Here is a 26275-nt window from a genome sequence, read left to right as displayed (position 1 = left end):
TCAAAAAAATAATATTTATCATAAAAAAAACACTATTTATCTACACAAGGTGTATTTTTCTAAAGTACACAAACCCATTTTTTTTATTTTAAAGATTACTCAAACCTCAGTTTTATCTTTTTTTTTGTTTGTTTGTGATGCCGTTAACTTATTGTACTTATTGTATTATATATCTAAACTATTATAAACTTATTGTGAACCCGTTCAAAAAAAAGTTAAACATAGGTGCCAAAACCTGTCATAAAAATATGATGTATTAATAGTTTTTTCCACTTTCACTGATGTTGATTTTTTTTAACCAGCATCTGTTCTATTGATAGACACCAAACATTCATTATTTTTCAGAATTGTATACCTTTAAATGCTGGTTTGTTTACATAATGCCACAGGTGTTTTTTTTTTGTTTTGTTTTTTTACTGAAAAAATGAAAAATAGAAAAATAGTATTAAAAAAATATACTAAATGCTAAGCAGACTTTTTTCTTTGCTTATTAGATTCTTGGGTGTTAGTGAAGAACAACAACATTAATTTTGAGGCATTTATATTTTTCATGTGGTGAAAAAATGGCACAATCTAGTAAAAAATGGTAAAAATATGAAGTATGAAGCCTTACCGATAGAATGAATACCTATTAGCAAATATTGCATCATTTTATAGTCAAATGGCCCTGGGTTAAAATATTGCAGTTTTAATGTGGACATCTTTGTCCTTAAAGTCACAAGTGTGAGTACTTTTTGTACTGAGGGTAAAATTGATTTTTTTTTTTTTTTTTTTTGAAGGAAATAAGGGTGAAATATTAAAATTTAAATAAAAATAAACACCTGAGCCAAAATGTATGCAGTGGCATTAACACAGACACACTTATAACAAAAAACAAAACTGAAATGGACAAACAATGTCCATAAGGTCGCACAAGGATTAAATAAATGTAATTAAATCACAGATGGGATATGGAGGTACACAAAAATGCAAAATAAAAATGATTTCTGAAGGATTTTAAACTATATTTCATGTACATATTTGAAATGACACCGATTCAGTGGAATATGGCCCATATATTAAGCTTACTGATATTTTAAATATTATTGTGGGTTTCAAAAGATAATAAAAGGACCATAGTAAACATCTAATTTTTACATACTTAACTGCTTTTGAAATGTTTTTCGGTTGTGGGACAGCAGTTTGCACCAGTTCTGTATAATGGCCCATATATAAAATGCAAGTGGGATTTTCTACGCAATCATAGTACAAGCAGTTGATGTCCAGCAAGCTTTCCTGAGACATTTAGTTTGAATTTCGACTAAAAAAAATAACAGACTGCACAAAGGTAACAAGATAGTCTTATTTTTTGATCAGTGCATGGTGTTCCAGAAGCATCTGCATCATAAGAGACTGGGAGAGGACGCTCACCATGAGCGCTCATAAAAGGTGTTACTCCGCGGTCTCTGATTACGGCAGATTTGTGGTCTCAGGTCAGCTGTCAGCACAATAACCACAATAACTCTCTCAGAGGACCTGCTAATGCTAAGTAATCTAATCTTATCAAATCTGTCCTATTTTGGGATGGTATATAACGCGTGAAAACATGGATGTGCGTGTTGAGCATCTGAATGCTGTACACAAACCTGTATACATTTACACAGCTCTATCTGACAGAAAACCGATACGACCTTCATTTATGGGAACAAATAGATTACACTAGAAAATGGAGACAACATTTCTGCCACCTGGAGTATAATTTTATTTTATTTTTTAAAAAAAATGAAATTCAAACATTGAAATTTTACCAGGCTTACTGTACTATTGAACAGTGCAATGTTTAAAATTAAAAGTAACATTTATTTTTTTAGCTTATTTTTGTTTTGTTTTTAGATATTGACAATTTTAGATACTTTGACGCTAGCTCAAATATGCTAATCAGCGGTTAGCTAGCACCATTCTGAACTGTTGTACACATATAAAAACTAAATGTTATTATGGAATAACTCCCCAAAAAGTGTGTGTGTATATATATATATAATGGAGTTTGGTAGGGACATTCTTTAAAGTTACAGATTTTTCGGACTTTTAAACACATTTATTATTTATGGGAACAAATAGGTTACATTAGAAAATCTAAATAACATTTCTGCCACCTGAGTATAATTTTATTTTATAAAAAAAAAAACCTCTATATTACAATATTTTACAAATTGAAATTCGAACATTGAAATTTTACCAGGCATACTGTATATAATATTAAACAGTGCATTTATTTTTAGCTTTTTTTTTTTTTTTTTTTTTTTTTTAGATATTGATAATTTTAGATACTTTTGACGCTAGCTCAAAGATGCTAATCAGTACATGGTTAGCTCCATTCTGAACTGTTGTACACATATAAAAATGTTATAACTCCCAAATAAGTGTGTATATATATATATATAATATTAAATATATAAAATGGTGTTTGGTAGTGACATTCTTTAAAGTTACACACAGATATTTCAGACTTTTGAACACATTTGTTATTTATGGTAACAAATAGATTACATTAGAAAATCGAAATAACATTTCTGCCACCTGAGTATAATTTTATTTTATTTTATTTAAAAAAAAATCTCCATATTACAATATTTTACAAATTGAAATTCGAACATTGAAATTTTACCAGGCATACTGTATATAATATTAAACAGTGCAATGTTTGAAATAGTATTTATTTTTAGCTTTTTTTTTTTGACAATTTTAGATACTTTTGACGCTAGCTCAAAGAATCAGTACATGGTTAGCTCCATTCTGAACTGTTGTACACATATAAAAACTAAATGTTATTATGGAATACCTCCCAAAAAGTGTGTGTATGTATATATATATATATATATATATATATATATATATATATATATAATATTATATATATAAAATGGTGTTTGGTAGTGACATTCTTTAAAGTTACACACAAATTTTTCGGACTTTTGAACACATTTATTATTTATGGTAACAAATAGATTACACTAGAAAATCGAAATAACATTTCTGCCACCTGGAGTATAATTTTATTTGATTTTATTAAACACTTCTTAAAATTCAAGTTGAAATTTTACCAGGCTTACTATTAAACAGTGCAATGTTTAGAAATAGTAACATTTATTTTTTTATTTTGTTTTTCGATATTGTTGAACTTGTTTTTAGATATGTTTAAAAAAAAAAGCATGTCAAAAGACAAAATAAATATGTAAAAGAAGTCGGCCCGCAGAGGGTGCTAGTCGACGTTACGATGACGTATTTTTGAAGCGACGGAAGAGTTGTTTGTAGTACAGCTTGCATTTATTACACGTCCAGCACATCCTAAAGTCAAAGACTGAGGTAAAACAAAAACACCATTTAACATATAAAGCGGTCTAAAAGATATAATATTAATTTCGATACTCAACCCGGAGGGTAAAGCAGAGTTTAACGCGTGTTCTGAAGCATCTACGATTGAGCATCAGTATGACAGATCAATCATTCTACATGTATTTAGACCTAAGATCTGTTTAGAGGGCTGCACTCATGTATTATTGTGATTTAAGTGGTAGGAAGTGTGTGCTGATGCGATATATTACGTTTTAAAAGATATTGAAGTCTTTATTCATTGTCTCTTGGGTCTTGGGTGGGTCATACCTATGTGTTTGTTTACATTTTAAGAACAATTTAGATTCATATGCACGGTATCACTTTCTTCATATTGTTAAAAATTAATATCTATACTGTTTCCTTTTTCTAGGTCTCCATCAAGTGCTGAATTATGGTGAGTTGGTATTTCTGTCACAGTGTTGTGCCATTTCCTCTATTTGCCCTCTGTGTGTCAGACTTCTGTCTCTTTCTGTGTTTTTGTCAGCATGGACGTGTGAAGATAAAGTCGACCGCGCAGCAGGAGGAGGAGAAGAGGAAGGAGAGAGAGAAGAAGCTGAAAGCATTTGTGTTTGCTCGTGATGCTGTCTTGAAAAAGGTTGGTTGTTTAGTGTTTAGTGTGTAGCGTATATTGAATTAAATCAGGTTTGGAGCTGAGGTGTGATAGCTGTTTTTCTGTCTGTGTGTCAGAGGAGTGCTGGGGAACATGATGAGGAGGCTCTGCAGTTGACTCAGCAGCTCCTGTCGTCAAACCCGGACTTTGCCACGCTGTGGAACTACAGGAGAGAAGTGCTTTTGCACCTAGAGACGCTACGGTAAGAGACTGCAGCACATCTGAGACACAATGCGAATCTACAACGTGTGCAGGATTTGTTTAATTAATAACGTATAAGAAGCTGAGCTCTATTGTGAATGTAGTATAATTACGATGACCAAGGCATCATTTTTATAGGCTGAGGCATGTTTGCATGCAAGTTGCAACCGTCCGTTTATCATTTTCTCAACATTTATTTGGCCTTGCGATAATGTTGGTCAGCAGCAATACAAAGTCAGTGTATTGTTAAATATTTATGATACATGCTGACAATCTAATGTTCACTTCAAATTATTGAATGATTTCTGATTTTTTTTTTATCTACTGAATTTGTTAAATTTTGATTAGATGTATTTGTAGAAGTTTTAGTATTTAGCTGATATAATATGATTAGTTATTTTTTTTATAATATATTTTATGCATTTTATGTATATCACCCATGTTTTAAATGCAAAATCAGCTTTATTATTTTTATTCATTATATTATGTCATATTAATTATATTCTTGTATTATATATGATGCAAATTACCCACGTAGCCATGTAATAAATAAATAAAACTTATAATAATTTGATCAATAATTTGATTTGAATTTTTTTTCTTTTAAATGGTGATTAAATTTACTTGTAAAAGTTTTAGTATTTTGCCGATATAATATGATTAGCTATTCATTTTTTATAATGTTATGCATATCACCCATGTCTTAAATGCAAAATCAGCTTTATATTATATTATAATATATTATTATATATGATGCAAATCTTTCATGTAATACATAAAAAATAATAGTAATAATAATTGGATAAACATTTTGTTTAAATGAATCAATTAGAATTTTCTTTCTTTTAAACAGGTTAAATTTTGATACAATTTACTTGTAAAAATGTTTCATATTTTGCTGATATAATTTAATTAGCTATTTTTTTAAATAATATTTTATGTATGTTGTATATCACCCATGTCTTAAATGCAAAATCAGCTTTATTTTTATTATATTAAATTATATTATACTATTTTATATATGATGTAAATCAGCCATGTAATAAATGAAAAAAATTAAAATAATAATAATTTAATCTACTTTTTAATTAAATGAAACGATTCAAATTTTCTTTTTTTTTAAATTGGTTACATTTTGATTCAATTTACTTGTAAAAGCATTTTGCTGATATGATGTGTTTAGCTGTAATTTTTTTTTATATTTTATGTATGTTATGCATGTCTTAAATGCAAAATCAGCTTTATTTTTTTCATTATATTATATTATATTATATATGATGCAAATCAGCCATGTAATAAATAAATAAAAATAATATTAATAATTTGATCAACTTTTTAATTAAATCGATTTAAATTTTCTTTTATTTAAATTGGTAAAAATTTGATTAAACTTACTTGTAAGAGTTATAGTATTTTGCCGACATGATTAGCTTTTACTTTTTTATAATATTTTATGTATTATGTATACCACCTGTGTCTTAAATGCAAAAGCATCTTTTTCTTAATTCATTATATTATATTTATTATATTATATTATATTACATATGGTGCAAATCAGCCATCTAGTAAATAAAAAAAATTATAATAATTTGATCAACTTTTTGATTAAATAAATCGATTTTTTGATTAAAAAAAGAATTTTCTTTCTTTTAAATTGGTAAAATTGTGATTAAATTTACTTATTATTATAATATTAGTTTTAATATTTTGCCGATATGATTAGCTATTAATTTTTTATAATATTGTATGTATGTTATGCATATCACCCATGCTTTAAATGCAAAATCAGCTTTATTTTTTATCATATTATATTATATTATATTATATTATATTATATTATATTATATATGATGCAAATCAGCCATGTAATAAATGAAAAAAAATAATAATAATAATTTGGTCAACTTTTTGATTAAATAAATCAGTTACAATTTTCTTTCGTTTAAATTGGTTACATTTTGATTTGATTTACTTGTAGAAGTTGTAGGATTTTGCCGATATACTGTGATTAGCTGTGTGTTATGCAAATCACCCATGTATTAAATGCAAAATCCTTTTTTTTTCAAATATATATATATATATATATATATATATATATATATATATATATATATATAATTTGATTACAAATCAGCTTTATTTTTCAATGCTACATTAATTATATTATATTATTATATATGAAGCAAATTAAACATGCATAATTTCAAAATAATAATAATAATAATAACTTTTTGATTAAATGAATTAACTTGACTTTTCTTTCTGCCCACTAAAAAAAAAATTCTAAATTTTGTAATATTTTACAAATATAATTAGTGACTAGATATGTACCATATTTTTATATTATGTACATAACCATACTTACATGTAACACATGGATTAATTTGTAAAGCGATTTTCCGTTTCTGCTGAAAATTAGTTTTTCTACTTGAATGCAGAAATTATACGAAACTCCTGAACTACTGCTACTTTTGGTTTTTAACCTTGTAGACCTCAAAACTGTTTTTCTCGTCTATGAAATATTTCTAACTGATTTATGAAGTATTTTACAGCTATAAATCTTTATAAAATAAATATATTCTAGTGTCAGGACACAGCTGTAGTGTTTATTTATAACAAAAAAAGAAAAGAAAAAGACAATCCCGGACCAAGACAATAATATATTTCTCTCTGCATCCTCTAGAGAGAAGGACGAGGTGCAGAAGCTCTATGAGTCTGAGCTGCACTTTATCGAGGCCTGTCTGAAAGTGAACCCCAAATCTTACGGCTGCTGGCACCACCGCACCTGGGTGAACACCCGCCTGCCCCAGCCTGACTGGACACGAGAGCTGGGCCTCTGCGACCGCTGCCTCAGCCTGGATGAGCGCAACTGTAAGAGAGTCATGGAGTGAACTAGATAGATGTAAAAATGGTCTTTGTGTTGTTCATATTCTTACATTTTTCTGTTTCTTTCCTCAGTCCACTGTTGGGATTACCGGCGCATGGTGGTGAAGGAGTCTGGTGTTTCTGTCGAGCAGGAGCTGCAGTTCACAGATCGTCTAATTGGCTCCAATTTCTCCAACTACTCCAGCTGGCATTACAGGAGCACACTGTTACCTCAGCTCCACCCACAAGCTGCCCCTGACTCCGCCTCCAACACAAGCACCTCCCCCACCGCATCACCTCAAACCCACTCACACAGAGTCTGTGAGGAGCAGCTTCTTAAAGGTACGTGAACTCATTTAGAGCAGCATATAGTATGTAAGCAATAAGGCACTCAAGATTGAGATGTTTTGTGGCACAGCAGTATTACATGAGCTCATGATGTACAGTAGCTTTCAAAAGTTTGGCGGTAGTAAGATTTTTAATGTTTAAAGAAGTCTCTTACGCTCACCAAGACTGTAGTTAGTTTATTAACAAATGCCATAAAAACACCAACATTGTAAAATATTATTACAATTTAAAATGAAATTTTACAACTTAAAATGAAATACTAATGCATAAAATTGCGATTTAAGTTTTCTGATTAAATATATTTTTAAATGTAATTTATTCCTGTGATCAAAGCTGAATTTTCAGCATCAGTACTCCAGTCTTAAGTGTCACATGATCCTTCAGAAATCACTCTAATATGCTGATTTGCTGCTCAAGAAACATTTATGATTATTATCAATGTTAAAAACAGTTATGTTGCTTCATTTTCTCGTTTTCAGGATTCTTTGATGAATAGAAAAAAACGCATTTATTCAAAAAACATTTATTCATTTAATCATCCTTGTTGGAATCCATTCTTCTTTTGCCAATAGAAAGCTATAATGTACTGTTCATTAAAAATGAAAAAGTAAATAAATATAAAATATAATATAATTAATATATCTTGTATATCTTTCTTATACAGAAAAATAATTGAATTTATTATTTGGATTAATTATATTTTAGAAGTAGAACATGTAATTATCTAAAAAAATATGTATGTATGACAGATTAGAATCTCATGATTAAACAGAGATTGTACATTTATCTGCTTATTGCACAGCTGTATCACAAAATAAATAAAGGGAAATTAAATGTTGATTTGAGTTCAAATGAGTTTTATGTGAGGAGACTGTAGACAAAAAAGAAAAAGTTGTTTTATTGTATTGTTTCTTATTTTTTTTCCTTGGCCCATGTTTTTGTGTTTTTGTGGTTCTTGTGCTGGTTTAGGCTATTAGTCTCTTAAAAGTAACATGGTGACTACAAAACCAGTTATAAGGGACAGTTTTTTTAAAATTGAGATTTATACATCATCTGAAAGCTGAATAAATAAGCTTTTCATTGTATGGTTTGTTAGAATAGGACAATCTGGCATCTGATGGTGCAAAACAATCTAAATATTGATAAAATCACCTTTAAAGTTGTCCAAATGAAGTTCTTAGCAGTGCATATTACTAATCAAAAATCATGTTTTGATATATTTATGGTACAAAATTAACAATCTCTTAATGGAACATGATCTTTACCTAATATCCTAATGATTTTTGGCATAAAAAAAAATATCATTTGACCCATGCAATGTATTGTTGGCTATTGCTACAAACATACCTGTGGTACTTATGACTGGTTTTGTGGTCCAGGGTCAAATATGGTCAACACCGGGACCTGCTTGTATCTCAGCTGTTAGAAAAATAATCAGCAGTTCAGAGTATCAGTCAAGACAATGCTGCGGTATTGACAATTATATCTGACCTCAGGTTGCCACAGTTCACTGGTCAGAAGATTTTGAGTGAGTCATGACATGTAGTAAGATTTCTGACTTGTTTGTTTTGATCCTCTGTGTTTATTTCTTTAGAATATGAGCTGGCGCATAATGCCTTTTTCACCGACCCCAATGACCAGAGTGCCTGGTTCTACTACCGCTGGTTGCTGGGCAGAGGTGTGTGTGAAACGTACAGTGTGTGTGTTTAAAATTACAATGCATTTGTGAAAACAAGTCTGCTCACCCCTTCTGTGTGTGTGTGTAGCGGACCGAGAGGAGATGATCAGTTGTGTGTATGTCAGCCGGGAGGATGAGAGAGTGTCAGTCGCTTTCTCCAAACCTGTTCATGTAAGTGATTCCTGAGAGAAATTCAACAGCATTGTTAATTATTATTTATAAGACGACTGAATGAGTGTCTCTCTCTCTCTCTCTCTCTCTCTCTCTCTCAGGCTCAGGCAGAGGGTCTGATGTTGGTGTTGGACGGTCAGCCTCAGCAGGTGGAGTGGAGAAGTGCACACCCGCGTTTCCGTCACAGTCCTGTCTGGGTATCCTTCACTTCAATCCTTCCTTTTTTAAAAAATCATTTACTCACCAGTGCTTATTTTTAAAGGAAAGGTTAATCTAAAAATAAAGATTTTTAAAATTGACTTCCAGAACAAAAAGTTTCATGTAATTTACTCACCTATTTGTCATCCAAGATGTTCATGTTTTTCTTTCATCAGTCGTAAAGAAATTATGTTTCTTGAGGAAAACATTTTAGGGATTATTTACATATGTGACCCTGGACCACAAAACCAGTCTTAAGTCGCTGGGGTATATTTGTAGCAATAGCCAAAAATACATAGTATGGGTCAAAATTATTGATTTTTCTTTTATGTCAAAAATCATTAGGAAATTAAGTAAAGATCATGTTACATTAAGATTTTTTGTAAAATTCCTACTGTAAACCTATCAAAATGTAATTTTTGATTAGTAATATGTATTGTTAAGAACTTAATTTGGACAACTTTAAAGGTGATTTTCTCAGTATTTTGATTTTTTTGCACCCTTAGATTCCAGATTTTCAAATAGATTGATCTCGGCCAAATATTGTCCTATCCTAACAAACTATACATCAATAGAAAGATTATTTATTGAGCTTTCATATGATGTATATATCTCAGTTTTGTAAAATTTAACCTTATGACTGGTTTTGTGGTCCAGGGTCACATATAATGGACTTCTATGGCGCCCCCAAGTTTGAACTTCAAAAATGCAGTTTAAAATCAGCTTCAAATAGCTCTAAATGATCCCAGCTGCGGAAGAAGGGTCTTATCTAGCGATAAACAAATTGACAATTTATTTACTTTTTAACCTCAAATGCTCGTCTTGTCTGTATCTGGGGATATACGGTTGGGGTATGTCGAAAAACTCCCATCTTGTTTTCTCCATCAACTTCAAAAGCGTCCTACATCGCTGTTTTACCTTTTTTGTAAAGGGCGTTTGATCTACTTTGAATATTCACTTCTGCAGCGATGTAGGACGATTTTGAAGTTGGGGAAGAAAACAAGTTTTTCGACATACTCTGTCTTGAACCGGAATGCACAGAGTTTATGTAGAGAGAGAAAAACAAACATTTGAGGTTAAAATTGTCAGTTTGTTTCAAAAATTAACTATCATTTTTCTAGATAAGACCCTTCTTCCTCAGCTTGGATCGTTTAGAGCCCCTTGAAGATGCATTTAAACTGCATTTTTGAAGTTCAAACATAGAAGCACAATTTAAGTCCATTAAATGGAGAGAAATCCTGAAATGCTTTCCTCAAGAAAAAAAAAAATTCTTATCGACTGAAGAAAGAAAGACATGAACATCTTGGATGACAAGGGGGTGAGTAAATTATCTGTAGATTTTTTTTTTCTTGAAGTGAACTACTCCTTTAACCCAAAGCCAGGGGTGTCTAAACTCGGTCTTGGAGGGTATAGCTCCAACCCCAATTATACAGCTGAACCAGCTAATCAAGCTCACCTTAAGCATTCTAGAAACTACAAGGCAGGTGTGTTGTGGCAAGTTGGAGCTAAACTCTGCAGGACACCAGCCTTCCAGGACTGAGTTTGGACACGCCTGCCCAAGCCATTTAAGCTGGAGAGAAGTTTGTTTCTTTATCAGATTTGGAAAACTTCAGCATTACATCACTTGCTCACCAGTGGGTCCTGTGCAGTGAATGGGTGCCGTCAGAATGAGAGTCCAAACAGCTGATGAAAACAACACAGTAATCCACACCACTCCAGTCCATCAATGAATGTCTTGTGAACTGTGAAGTGAAAAGCTGCATGATGTACAAACACATCCATCATTAAGGCATTTTAACGAAGACATTTTAAGTCCATAATCCATACATAATAGCACTTCTTATGTCCTCTTGTCCTCTCCCATTAAAATCCACTCACATATTTGTTTAGATCTGTTGTGGTAAAAAGATAACTTTTTCACTGGAGGAAGCGATATTGTGGATTATGGACTTGCATTTTAGCAATGGAAACAACAGTTTGAAGTTAAAATGCTATTGTGACAGAAATGTTTCTTACAAACATGCAGCTTTTGGCTTTACAAGACATTAACTGATGGACTGGAGTGATGTGGATTACTTGTGGATTAGTGTGATGTTTTTATCAGCTGTTTGGACTCTCATTCTGACGGCACCCATTCACTGCAGAGGATCCGCTGGTGAGCAAGTGATGTAATGCTGCATTTCTCCAAATCTGATGAGGAAACAGATTTACATCTTGCATGGCTTGAAGGTTAGTAAATGTTGAACTATTGCTTTAAACCTGTTTGACTTTCTTCTGTGAAACACAAAAGGAATCATTTAGCAGAATGTCTCGGATGCTCTTTTCTATATAATGAGCTCTTCCTTTCTTTGTAAAGTGCTTGAGCTGTGGTTTTATTTTTTCATACACTCACACAGATCTTTAACTGTCTCTGTCAGCTGTGTGATCTTCCTCCCAGCTCCATCAGTGACATGAGTAATGAACACAACCTAACCGTCCACTGGACAGAGAAACACGCACACAGAGACTGTGCTCTCTACACAGGTGAGCGTAACACTGACATGTGCATGTGGTGGAGCGTTTGCAGGTGAAGTACATGAGGGTTTTGTATTTATTGAATAGAGATGGATGAAGATAGGCAGAGAGAGCAAGTGTAAACGTCTCTGTTATGTTTTAGGGTGTGCTGAAAGCTGGTGCAGAGACTCTGCCACGGATCAGGAGCTTTTCAGGTACTGCTGTGATTTATATAAACAGATTGATTGACAGGTGATCTGACCAATCATAATGGCAAATTCACCATTTTGTCCGACAAACAAATCAGACAGGAAAGTGGATTTACCTTCGGTGAACTTAAACTTAAAACATTGTGTGTTTTGACGTCTAAAATAGGCTTTGATGTTCATTCATGTTTATTTCCCACTTTAAGTAAAGAAGAAAAGACGATCGGTTTATGTGTTGATTGATCTAATAAGGCCATATAGACACATTATAGAGCCACAAAATGAAATTTATTGTTTGAATTTGTTAAAAAAGATACAATTTTATAGCTGAGACCTTGTTTCATACCAGAAGTAACTTGCTCTGTCTTGTCTGTCAGGGTGTTGTCAGTTTCCTCTTTGCTCCGCCATGTATTTTTCACTGCGTGTAAAAAAAAAAAAAAACATGATATGTCGTGTAAACGCACCATTGTTTGTAGGACATAACAACAGTAACTTAGGAGGGCGGCTTTTTGAGAAGGGTTAAATTAAGAGACAGTTTTTAATTGTTTTATTTGTTTTACACAATAACTAAACCATAGGACTCTAAAATCGGAAAGGTGAACAGCTTGATTTTTATGAATAATAGTGTGCATATGCAACAAATAGTTAAAACAAAAAAATTCACTTCCAGAAAAAAAAAAATACAGATAATGTACCCAATTGTCATCCAAGATGTTCATGTCTTTCTTTCTTCAGTTGTAAGGAAATTCTGTTTTTTGAAGAAAACATTTCAGGATTTCTCTCCATAACTTCTAAAATGCAGTTTAAATGCAGCTTCAGAGGGCTCTGAATGATCCCAGCTGAGGAAGAAGGCTAAAAAAAAGGCAATTTATATTCTTTATAACCTCAAATGCTCATTTTTTTTCTAGCTCTGTGTTAGTGGTTGGTTAAAAAAATTCCCATCTCATTTTCTTCTCCAACTTCAAAATCGCCCTACATCGCTGTTTTACCTTTTTTTGTAAAGGGCAACTTCTTTGCATGTTCACTTCGTAAACACTGGGCCGGTTCTTCTGCAGCGATGTAGGATGATTTTGAAGTTGGAGGAGAAAATGAGTTTTTCGACATACCCTAACTGTCTTGAACCTGATTACACAGAGTTTACGCAGAGCTAGACAAGACAAGCATTTGAGGTTAAAAAGTATGTAAATTTTTTTGCTAGATAAGACCCTTCTTCCTCAGCTGGGATCCTTTAGAGCCCTTTGAAGCTGCATTGAAACTGCATTTTAGAAGTTTAAACCTGCGGCACCACAAAAGTGCATTATATGGAGAGAAATCCTGAAATGTTTTCCTCAAAAACTATTTCTTATCGACTGAAGAAAGAAAGACATGAACATCTTGGATGACAAGGAGGTGAGTAAATTATCATTTTTGTTCTGGAAGTGAATGTCTCCTTTCAGCCATTTTATTGGCAACATTTACCTGTCCTTGACTCTAACAGCCTAATTTATACACTACCGTTTTAAAGTTTGGAGAGTTTTATTTAGCAAATCTGCATTAAGTTGATTAAAAGTGACAGTAGAGATATTTATAATGTTACAAAAGTTTGAGTTTTCTGAGCTTTTTTTTTTTTTTGAAGAATCCTGAAAAAAAGTATCGCAGATTCCACAAAAAAAAATGCACCATTGTTTAATAATCAGAAACATTTCTTGAGCAGCAAATCAGCATATTAGAATGATATCTGAAGGATCACTAGACAACAAGTAAATGGTTATTTTAAATTGTAATAATATTTCAGAATATTTCCATTTTTACTGTATTTTTAAAACATTAAAAAAAATCTTACAGACCTCAAACTTGTAAATAAATAAAAAAGTATTTTTGAATCCAACAGTGTATCATAACCAGATGCAATAAAATAACAAATGACAAAATATAAATATTTTATACATACAATACCTTAAATATTAAAATGTAATATCAAAGCATAGCATTTTTTGATACATTGAAGCATTACAAACACAGCTTTCTTTTATTCATCTAATCATAAATGCTTTGGAATGTCATACAATCTTAATTAAACACTAAAACACTTTCTGTTTTTCTCAAGGCACAGGAAAACGATGAACTGCAAATCTGCAATAACTAAATATTATAATAATGTCCTCCCACGTAACGGATTTATCTGACTAATTATGTGTAATGTATGTTTTTGCTAATGCACTGCTCCATTGTCCTTCATTCATGTTACTCAGCCCAGTGTTGTGTAAACAGCTGTCCCACCCATGGCCTGTCAATCACTTTACAGATTCAGGTTTGCTGACATATCATTAGAGGGCGGGGTTTTGGCTTAGGTTAGAATGAGGTTAGAATGAAACTGTTATAATGTCAACAGTGTATATTAAAATAAATTAATACATGACAGCATTCATATCAATACATATTATTGATGCAATAATGTATAAAAATCTGTGTTATATATTATACATTTTTTACATACAGTATGTAAGTCCTGTGTGAATAATTTACTACCTAAAGTGTGTGTATGTGTATTACGCTTTTTTTACTGACATGAAAAAGGAAAATAATCACTTGTCAAATGTTATTATTTCTATGACTGTTACTTGCAACGCAGATTTTGTAATGTGTCAGACAGGTCTCATGATGAGGAGAGCGTGTCTTGCTAATGTTTGATTGTGTTGACTAATTTATTACAAGAACTGAATTTGAAAACCTCCATTTTGGGTACATGCCCATTACAAAAAGTGTCTTTGTCAATCTAAAAATCCCAAGATGTTTTCCTCTGACTGTATTTTGTTTGATATACAAAATAATAGAAGTCTGTAATATGTTTGTGGCAGGAGTGAGTTGTCAGTTGAGAAGAGTTCGGTGTTACAAGCTGAGCTTCAGTCCTGCAATCAGCTACTGGAGCTTGAACCGCAGAACAAATGTAAGTGTGTTTTATATGGGTGTGTGTTTTTGTACGTGCATACTTCACATTGCATTTGTATTAGCTGCCTTATCTTTGACAAAATAAACTATTGTAAGTGTCTGTATGTGCTTGTTTCAGGGTGTCTGCTGACAATCATACTGCTCATGAGAGCTCTGGATCCTCTAGGCCATGAGAAGGAGACTCTGGCACATTTTCAAACCCTTAAAGTGAGATCATCACATCCTCAAGAATGAGAGATGCTCTGGCAACAGGAAATCACAATTAGATCATACATAATCGAGCTCAGTATTAGGGTTCTGGAAATAAGAAATGCCTTTTGAACGGTGCTCAAATCACTGAGCTCTCAGTATGAGCAAAAGTAACAGTGAAAGCTTGGCATTGTAAACACCACTTAAAACAAGGTTGTATAATTGGGCTTTGTGTCTTCTTGTCTGACAGGAAGTGGACCCGATGCGCTCTTCCTACTACAGTGACCTGTGCAGCAAGTTTTTGATTGAAAACACCATTCTGAAAATGGAGTATGCAGAGGTGCGAGTGTTTAGCCTGTCAAATAAGGTAAGAGAGCCCAATTCAGGTCTGAAGATGTTATTATTTTTATTATTATTATGTTTTATTTTCAATTTTTACGTTCAAATGGCATCTTTGTTTCTTTTCACTCTTTTTTTCTTTTTGTTTGTTTGTCTGAGTTTTTTTAACGTGTACAGTGCCTTGCAAAAGTTTTCATACCCCTTCATTTTTTCCCCCCGTTTTAAATTCTCTTTCTCTTTCAAATATACACTCCATGAACCATAATGGCAAAGCAAAAACAGAATTGCTATAACTTCATAAATGTATTAAATAAACCCTGAAATACTGTATGTACATTGCATAAGTATTCATACCCTTAACTCAATACTTAGTTGAAGCACCTTTACAGCACCAAGCCATTCTTTGGGGTCTGCTGCTTCCATTAAAGGTAACAGAGACTACATGCTTCTGTGAACCTTCAATGCAGCAGAATTTGTTTCTGAACTCTTCCCCAGATGTGTGGTTGGATCCAATCCTGTTTCTGAGATCTACAGGCATTTTTTTTTTTTACCTCAGGGCTTGGGTTTTTGCTCTGATATGCATTTTCAGCTGTTAAACCTTTTATTAAGATGTGTATGCCTTTCCAAATCATACCCCAATCATACCCCCTCTAACATTTGGCAGTTATCTGCCATGCTTTGGGGTCTGGCAGACATTTCTTAGGTTTCTCCAGAAATGTTTGATTGGGTTCAAGCCCACTCAAGGACATTCACAGAGTTGACTATAAGCCACTCTTGCTGTGTGTTTAGGGTCATTGTCCTGTTGGAAGGCGAACCTTCTGCACAGTCTAAGGTCTCTGAATGCTCTGGGCTGGGTTTTCATTTTCATTAAGGCTATCTCAATATTTTGGTACATTGAGCTTTTCTTCTACTCTGACAAGTCCCTCAGTCCCTGCCACTGAAAAACAGCCCCACAGCATGAGGCTGCTACCAGTACACTTTACTTTTGGAATAGTACTCTGCTTGTGATGAGCAGTGCCTGGTATCCTTCAAACATGATGCTTGGAATTGAGGTTCATCAGACCACAGAATCATGTTTCTCACAGACTGAGGGTCCTTTAGATGTTTTCTTTGCAAATTCCAAGTTTGGTTTAATGTGTCTTCACTGAGGAGAGGATTGAGTCTTGCCACACCACCATAAAGCCCAGATCAGTGGAGTGTTGCAAGGATGTTTGCTCTTCAATAAGTTTCTCCCATCTGCATACAGCGGGTAAAATAAGATTGAAGACGTTAAAATTTTTCTCAGTAAATATGTTTCTAAAGGTGCTGTTGACATTAAATTTCCACCAGATGTCGGTAACAACCCAAGTGACAAATACATACAGAGAAAACAAAAATGTGACCCTGGACCACAAAACCAGTCATAAGATTAAATTTTACAAAACTGAGATATATACATCATATGAAAGCTCAATAAATAAGCTTTCTATTGATGTACGGTTTGTTAGGATAGGACAATATTTGGCCGAGATAAATCTAAGGGTGCAAAAAATCAAAATACTGAGAAAATCACCTTTAAAGTTGTCCAAATTAAGTTCTTAGCAATGCATATTACTAATCAAAAATTTTGATAGGTTTACAGTAGGAGTTTTACAAAAAATCTTCATGGAACATGATCTTTACTTAATTTCCTAATGATTTTTGGCATAAAAGAAAAATCTATAATTTTGACCCATACAATGTATTTTTGGCTATTGCTACAAATATACCCCAGCGACTTAAGACTGGTTTTGTGGTCCAGGGTCACAAATAAGTTTAGAAATTAATATATGATCATGGAGCTCAACTAGAGTGACCATCAGGTTCTTGGTCACTAGTCGAACCAAGGCCCTTCTCCATAAATTGCCCAGTTTGGCCAGGAGGCCAGCTCTAAGAAGAGTCCTGGTTGTTTCAGACTTCTTCCATTAAGGGTAACAGAGGCTACATGCTTCTGTGAACCTTCAGTGCATTAGAATTTTTTTCTGAACTCTTCCCCAGATGTATGGCTTGATGCAATCCTGTCTCTGAGCTCTTCAAGCAGTTTTTTTTTTTTACCCCATGGCTTGGTTTTGACTCTTACATGCATTTTCAGCTGTTAGACCTTTTATTAAGACATATGTGCCTTTCCAAATCATACCCATTGAATTGTATTTAACACAGGCTAACTTCACTCGAAGTGTAATAGCATCTACAAGCAATATGAATGCTCCTGAGCTAAATTTCAACAGTCCCAGACAATGGTATGAATACTTATGCAATGGAATCATTTACCTTTTTTATTTTTAATAAATTTGCAAAGATGTTAAAAACCTTTTTTTTTGTTGTTGTTGCTTTATGGTGTATGGAGTGTAGATTGATGTTGAAAAAAGTAATTTAAAGCAGTTTAACATAAGACAGCAACGTAACAAAATGTGTGAAAAAAAAAATTAAGCGGTTTGAATACTTTGTCAAGCACTGTATTTAATTATTCATAAATTAAGTTGACATATGAGGCAGTGCTGCAGTTAAACCAGTTGCTTTCACATATGCCTTCATTCCAGTAATTTTAGAAAAGTCATCAATGGGTTGGTTGGTTGCATGTAACTAAATTTGTAAATGATTGAGAAAGAATCTGGGGTGTGAGTAGTCTCTCTTTTACAGAGCTAACTCTAATGTTACTACCATCTAGTGGCATCTTCATGTTTCAAACCTTCATCTTTATTTATGTATCTAACAATACAGAATTATTATTTTAGCTTATTTTTTTTTAACTCCAGAACCATGAAAACTTTGCTTTAACTTTTTCCATTCCTTTTAATGAGTTATTTATTTATTTAATTACAATATAGTGTACATTTACAACTGAATTAATACTCTTTCTTTAATTAATGTGTGGTAATTTAATAAAAATATCTGCGGTTGTAGTTATATTAAAATAAGTGCAGCCTTAATGTCGAAACTCATTGTAAACATCATCAGGACAGGATGTTTTAAAAAGGTCATGTCTTTGTTTGTTTAATGCGTGTGATGGCATTGTTGAAATGTCTTCACCCGTGCGGAGAAACTGATATTGCACATGAAAATAATGACAGAAACGTGAGTAATGTGCAGCAGTCTGACTCAAGCACTGGCATGTGAGAGATAATAGATGTCTGAATTTCGAAACCTTTGACAGGTGTTACAGTCATTTAATAGAGCGCTTTTTAAATGTGAAATCCTGTTAAAAAATGTTTGTACTCCACTCATTGAGTCATTAAAACCATTTGAGTGCTGAATGTTAAGCACAAAATAACTAGTTATCACAGTAGTGTGAAGTGCAGTTAATCTCTTTGCATCATTTTATGATGTAAGCAGCAATTTCTCATAAGACATGGATTATTATGTGAATCTCTTTACAAGCGTAATTTATGATGTAATATCAAAAGATTCAATTAACTACAAGCCGGAATTTTTTTTTTGGTAATAAAACCTGAAGAGGTACTTAAAACGTGCTTGAATTACTAAAAGAAAATATGTGTATGTAATCTATATAATTAATGTTTAATTTTTTCAATAAACATATCTTTTTACGCAAAATTCATGCAATTAAAAGAACATCATACTTTTTTTTTTTTTTTTGCTTATTTCAGTTAATGTCAGTTAATGAAAGGCAGTAGTAGTACTGACAATGTCGTGTAAACATGGCTGAAGATGCGAAAAGACGAACAGATGAATCAGATCATTTGAGTAAATTTACACTGAAGTTGCTCCGATTAATTCAAACTTGTGACTTCAATCTTTATATATATATAAAAACTAGGGCCGTCGCGATTCGTTGATTCTAATCGACTATTCACTTTTTAAAAATCCTCAATTTTGATTTGAGTTTTACAGTTTTAGTTTTACCAAATTATTACTTTAATTTTTAATTATTAAATATCTTCATGGAACATGATCTTTTCTTAATATTCTAATGATTTTTGGCATAAAAGGAATTGGTCATTTTGATCCATACAATGTATTTAGGCTATTTCTACAAATATACCTGTGCTATTTATGACTAGTTTTGTGGTCCAGGGTCACATTTAACTTTTTTAAAATTTGAAAGATGACATTGTTTGATAAGTGAGATCTCTGATTGAAAAAAAAAAAAGTACTACTTGAAACGAACTTGAAAGTCCTGGAATTTAAATTTTACAGTATCTATACGAACTCTGTGTATGTATATATGTATATGTATGTGTGTGTGTGTGTGTGTGTGTGTGTGTGTATATATATATATATATATATATATATATATATATATCAGTCAAGCCTGAAATTATTCATTCCCTTGGCAAATTCTGGCTTAAAGTTACTTTTATTCAACCAGCAAGGTTTTTTTTGTGTTTTTGTTTTTTATAGAAGTGACACAGACGTCTCCCAGAAGATAATAAGATGATGTTCAAGATGCATCATAGCTTGTCCAAAATTATTCATACTCTTCTCAATAATCAATAGAAAAGCCTTTATTGTCTATTACAGCAATCAAACGCTTCCTATAATTGCTGACCAGCTTTTTGCATGTCTCCACTGGTATTTTTGCCCATTCATCTTTAGCGATGAGCTCCAACTCTTTCAGGTTGGAGGGTCTCCTTGCCATCACCCTGATCTTTAGCTCCCTCCACAGAATATCAATTGGATATAAGTCAGGACACCCAGGCTGGACCCCAGGCTGGGGTTATTGTCTGCTAACCATTTCTTCACCACTTTTGCTGTGTGTTTTGGGTCGTTGTCATGCTGAAATGTCCACTGGTGCCCAAGACCAAGTTTCTCTGCAGACTGCCTGATGTTGTTATTGAGAATTTTGATGTATTGCTCCTTTTTCATGCTGCCGTTTACTGTGATTAGGTTCCCTGGTCCACCGGCTGAAAAACACCCCCAAAACATTAGGTTCCCACCACCATGTTTGACAGTGGGGATGGTGTTCTTAGGGTTGAGGCTTCTCCTTTTTTAGCCAAATGAAGGCTACATCATTGTGGCCAAACAATTCAATTTTTGTTTCATCTGACCATAAAACATAAGTCCAGAAGTTGTCTTCTTTGTACAGATGAGCATTTGCAAAGGCCAAACAGGCTTTTGTGTGCCTTATCTGGAGAAGTGGTGTACTCCTTGGTCTGTGTCCGTGGAACCCAACGGTGTGCAGTGTCCATTGGACGGTCTGCCTTGAGCCCAGATTCGTCAGGATGGCCTTGGTGATGATCCTTGGATTCTTTTTTACCTCTCTCACTATCCTCCTGGCCAGCACAGCTGTCACTTTTGGCTTCCGACCACATCCTCTGAGATTTTTCACAGTGTGGAATGTCTTGTATTTTCTAATAATACTTTGCACTGTAACCACCGGAACTTCAAAACATTTAGATATGATCTTATATCTCTTTCCTGACTTTGGGCAGCCACAATGCGCAGCCGCAGGTCCTCAGTGAGCTCCTTTGTCTTAGCCATGACTGTCCACAAACCAACAGCAGAGAGCTTCTGTTTTTCACCTGTTGAGTTGATTAAAACAGCTGTTCCCAATGAATCAGGGTAATTAGGATGCTTTAGAACAGCTTGGACTATTTGGAATGGTATAGAACTGTGTATTTTCCCATAGACTGTGACAGTTTGCAAAGGGTATGAATAATTTTGGACATGCCACTTTTTGTTCAAATGTAAATAAAAGCTGAGAAATATTTTTTTTTTTTTCCACAATGATGCCTCTTGTACACCGTCTTATTATCTTTTGGGAGAAGCCTGTGTCATTTCCGGTCAAAAAAAACAAAACAAAAAAAACTTGCTGGTTGAATAAAAGTAACTTTAAGTCAGAATTTGCCAGGGGTATGAATAATTTCAGGCTTGACTGTATATTAAAAAAATGTTCTGTGATCAATTGAAAAGCTTAGTTGTGGGTGTATTGTATTGTGTTATTGTTGCTATGTAAGGATTGAATTTCGATGTGACAAATTCTCTTCCATACAAAGAATGACAAACTACAACTAATGAATCTTTATCTGGGTGTGTCTATTAAAGGCTTGAGGAAACAGATGCGGTCAATACGCAATTATATAGAAACACCCATGCTAGTGTTCTGCATGTAGTCACAGTAAAAATACACAATCTCTTCCTTGTTTCCGTCAATGTGGTGACAACCATAGTCACACCTTTCTTATCAAGCTCTATAGATGAAGAGTAATTCATCTTACCAATATCACACCAATCCCTTATTCGGGCTTTACTTGTTTTGTTGCGTTCGAACAGTCGCTCAGTTTCAGTCAATGTTACAAGGCTTGAAACAAAAGTTTAACTTGGATTGGTTTACATATAATTGGATTATTTAATAGCTTTTTTGTCTTTGTCTCTTTTATACAACAGAACCTGACGACCTTGTGTCACCTTGATCAGCTTCTCTTGGTGACTCACATCAACCTCTCCTCTAATAAGCTGCTGCGGCTGCCGCCTCAGTTTGCCATGCTGCAGTGCCTTGAGGTGAACTGATGCTTGCTTGTCTTTTGAATGATCACACTGGTAGCAGTGACGTCAGTGGTGAAGTATGCTTCTTATGTTGTGGTTTACCAGGTGCTGGAGGCCGATGATAATGCCATTGAAAGTCTGGAGGGACTGTATCATCTGCCTAAACTAGAGGAGGTTTCTTTGAGGAACAATCGTATCCTTTTATCCAAAACAATAAACAAACAAACAAATCTCTTAAATATGTTACACCCCTTTATTTCACACAGAATTGCTTTATTGTTTTGTAGATTTACTATGACAATGTCTGTTACTCTCGTTTATATTTTAGAAAGGATTTGGGTTTTATGTAAACAGCTACTAATGTATCCGTAGGTCATCAAATCTGACAAGGCAGCATAAGAAGTTACCTAAATCTGTTTCCTCTGTTTTTTAGTACAGAAGGGCTTTTAAGTTTTCTGAATTCAGGCTGGTATTGTCATTTCATAGTCTAAAAAAACATTTTTTTTTTTTTCTTTTCTAGACCCTTTATTTTGACACCGTTTTAAAATAGATTTGCCAATATTCTCTCAATTGATTACGATGAATTCTGTTTGTTATTTCACTATATTATTATATTGGTAATAATACAGTTGAGGTCAAAAGTTTACACACACCTTGCAGAATCTGCAAGATGCTAATTATTTTAACAAAATAAAAGGGCAACATAGTAAATGCATGTTATTTTTTATTTTTTTTAGTACTGACCTGAATAAGAAAATACATAAAATACATAAATACATTTACATATAGTCCACAAGAGAAATTATAATTGAATTTATTAAAAATGCCCCTGTTCTAAAGTTTACATACACTTGATTCTTAATACTGTGCTGTTACCTGAATGATCCATAGCTGAGTCCCTTGTTTGTCCTGAACAGCTAAACCGCCTGCTGTTCTTCAGAAAAATCCTTTAGGTCCCACAAATTCTTTGGTTTTTCAGCATTTTTGTTTATTTGAACCCTTTCCAACAATGACTGTGTAAAAAGTGTAAAAAGATAGATCTCAAAATCATACAGTCATTGTTGGAAAGGGTTCAAATACACAAAAATGCTGGAAAAACCAAAGAATTTGTGGGACCTGAAGGATTTGTCTTATTAAGAATCAAGTGTATGTGAACTTTTAAATAAGAGTTATATTTAAAAATTCAACTTTTTTGTGGGCTATTTGTAAATGTCATTTATGTGAAATCTCTCATTCAGGTCAGCGCTAAATAAAAAATAACATGCATTTACTATGTTCCCCTTTTATTTTGGTAAAATTATTAACATTTGGAAGATTCTGCAAGTTTTATGTGAACTTTTAACCTCAACTGTATATAGCTGTTTGAAACGTACAATGAGCAAGTGACAGTGAAGACAGCTTTAAATAAATCCTTTGTATTCATCAAGAAAAGTTTCCACAAGAAAATTGTATGTACTGTTAATAATATACAGTTGTTTTTGAAAGAAATACATTTTTATTGTTTTATTTATAAAGAAAAGATGCATTAAATTAATCAAAAGTGACCGATAAGACATTTATAATGTTCCAAAAGATGTCTTTCATTGTGATTCCTTTGAGGTGTAATGCACTTTATCACAGTATGTCTTCTTTGATAATGTGGTGCTGTCACTGAATCATAAAACAAGTTTTCTTAACACATCTTTTAGAAATCTATAAACTGTCTGATCTTGAATCATTGGCGTCCTGCATCAAACTGACCAGACTGGACCTGCGTGGAAACCCTGTCCACAAAACTGCCAACATAGAGTCTGAGCTGAGCCAACTCTTACCATTAGTTACTGCTCTGTCTCTTTGATGTGTATGTATGTGTGTGAGTGAGTGTTCATGTGTGTGACTTAATACCTGTAATGCTGTAGAGATAATTAGAGCTCACTAACCATACCTCATGTGCTGGACCTAAAGGCACAATTCAGCCAGAATTGAAAATTCAATCATTTATCTGGTAAGCTGTATATGTTCATGCTGCTCTTTTTTCCATTCAGTGAGCCCTAATTTATTCCAGATGAAATTGTAAGGTAGTCCTTTGACTTTAGATGCATTTCACTGAGGGGGGGAAAAAAGATACAGATTTAGAAATCTATATGTCTACATTTTCATTTTTGGCTTAACTATGGCTTTAAAAACGTTCAGCTTCTGTCTGTATGTTTGTCTGTGTTTGTGTGTGATAAATGACGGTTCACATTTCAATAACAAATAACTGCATGCTGATAAGAGACATTTTTCGCCACATCTGCTTTTAGATCTTGAGTCCTGGGTAGAGATATTGTTCTTGCAATGCATCAATGAAGATGCAAATATTCAGCTATGCGTTTCTTATACTGTATGAATTAGACACCTTTTTTAGCACTGCAAAAAATAAGCATTTGTGGTGTGAAAGTTGCAGGTATGAGTCTCCATGCCAATAAAGAAACATGTTTATTCCCCATGTCTGTGTCTAGTTGGGTTTCTCCTGCTGTAATGTTAGTCTGTGGGGTCTTATAATTAAGATGTGTTGAGTGCGCCAAGTGTTGAGTTTCATTTGAGCAAATATGGTTACAAGCAGCTCAAATTGTTATGCACAATATAAGGATAAGTTGTTCAGTCATTATACATACAGATGCAACCTTCAAAAGTTCAAAAGTAAAAAGTAGATATTATGTGTAACTTATAAATTAATAAAAAAGATGATATCTGGAGTCACATTCACATTCATCATATTTACTATGGAGATAAGCATGGTGAAATGTTTTCAGCATTACGATCATGTCATGTTTTAGGCCTGTGTCTAAGAGTGTGCTTTTGTGTTTCACTGTGTTGCTGTTTATTGTATATCTAGACGCATATTTTTTACCCTTATAATTGTAAGGGTTTGGAGGAAATAGTAATTGGTACTACAAAAGACAAAGTGCATTTAATACACTGATGTTTAGTAATTACTGTAAAGCAGTTTTTAAGAGTGATTACAGACAATTTCACATTGTGTAGTTGCATTATATGTTCAGTATAGACTATGAATATTGAAAACTGAATGAGGTGAATCATTATTACAGTTATGTAATTAGTAGTTTCCTTTAAAAGAAAACAATTTGCCCATGTGTCATCACATAGATGTCAAGAAACTCAATAACTGGTTCTTGTTCGGTGTGTTCCGTTGGTATTTACTTCATAGTGATTGCCTCTTTTCAGGAGTTTAATTGACAGGTGATCAGACCAATCATAACGCTGTATCTGACTTTTTCTTCGACAAACAAACCACACAGGAGAGTAGATTAACATTAGCGGGCTTGAACTTGAAAAATAGTGTGTTTTGACTTCTTTACGTGGTTGCTCTAGTTAGTAGTAACGGATTACAGTAATAATATTACTTTCCCTGGCAACTAGTAGTGTAACTAATTACTAATACGTTTTAATTAATAATACTACCATTACCATCACAAAAAAATGGATAGTTACTAGTTACTTTTTTTGCCACAATCGCTAATGATTTGAAATTCAAATATTCAATCATCCCTATCAGTTTTCACAATTGTCATGCGTGTTCGTACGTCACATCATCAGCGCAGCACGCTAGCTTCATCAGAAGATGGACACATCATATAGAGGCTGGAAATAATAAGTAATGTCATAATATTACTTTTGAAAGGAGTAACTAATGAGTAGTATATTACATTTTTTAAGTAATTAGCCGAACACCAACTGTCTGACTGTCTGGCTAAAACATGTATCTGTCTGTCAGTCTGTGTCTATATATCTAATTGGATGGCTTGCTCTATCTATCTGTGTCTGTCAGTCTGTGTCTATATATTTAACTGGATGGCTAGCTCTATATATCTGTCTGTCTGTCTGTGTATATATATCTAACTGGATGGCTGGCTTTATCTGTCTGTCAGTCCGTGTCTATATATCTAACAGGATGGCTGGTTGTTTGGCTCTATCTGTCTATCTCTGTCAGTCTGTGTCTATATATATCTAACAATGGCTTGCTCGCTCTATCTGTCTGTCAGTCTGTCTATATATCTAACTGGCTGGCTGGCTCTATCTATCTGTGTGTCTTCGTCAGTCTGTGTCTATATATCTAACTGGATGGCTGGCTGGCTCTATCTGTCTTTCTGTCTGTCAGTCTGTGTCTATATCTAACGTGATGGATGGCTGGCTGGCTCTATCTATCTTTCTGTCTGCCTGTCAGTC

At 33.4% G+C, this 26275-nt stretch overlaps 1 protein-coding gene across 1 annotated transcript; it reads left to right on the top strand.

The window, feature by feature from the left end:
• Window positions 1–3270: 3270 nt before the first annotated feature.
• On the top strand, window positions 3271–24533 carry rabggta (Rab geranylgeranyltransferase subunit alpha). The gene is made up of 17 exons (XM_073823114.1): window positions 3271–3345; window positions 3746–3769; window positions 3860–3970; window positions 4063–4187; window positions 6870–7057; window positions 7145–7393; window positions 8994–9077; window positions 9166–9248; window positions 9350–9445; window positions 11864–11969; window positions 12103–12154; window positions 14983–15071; window positions 15192–15280; window positions 15513–15629; window positions 21968–22081; window positions 22172–22259; window positions 23755–24533. The coding sequence occupies exons 2-17, from the start codon at window positions 3767–3769 to the stop codon at window positions 23901–23903; spliced, it is 1743 nt and encodes a 580-aa protein (XP_073679215.1). The 5' UTR covers window positions 3271–3345; window positions 3746–3766; the 3' UTR covers window positions 23904–24533.
• Window positions 24534–26275: the final 1742 nt, after the last annotated feature.

Source organism: Garra rufa, chromosome 18, assembly GCF_049309525.1.
Source record: "Garra rufa chromosome 18, GarRuf1.0, whole genome shotgun sequence".
NCBI lineage: Eukaryota > Metazoa > Chordata > Actinopteri > Cypriniformes > Cyprinidae > Garra > Garra rufa.
Note: the sequence above shows the minus strand (reverse complement) of the source record. Positions and strands in the feature narration are given on the sequence as shown.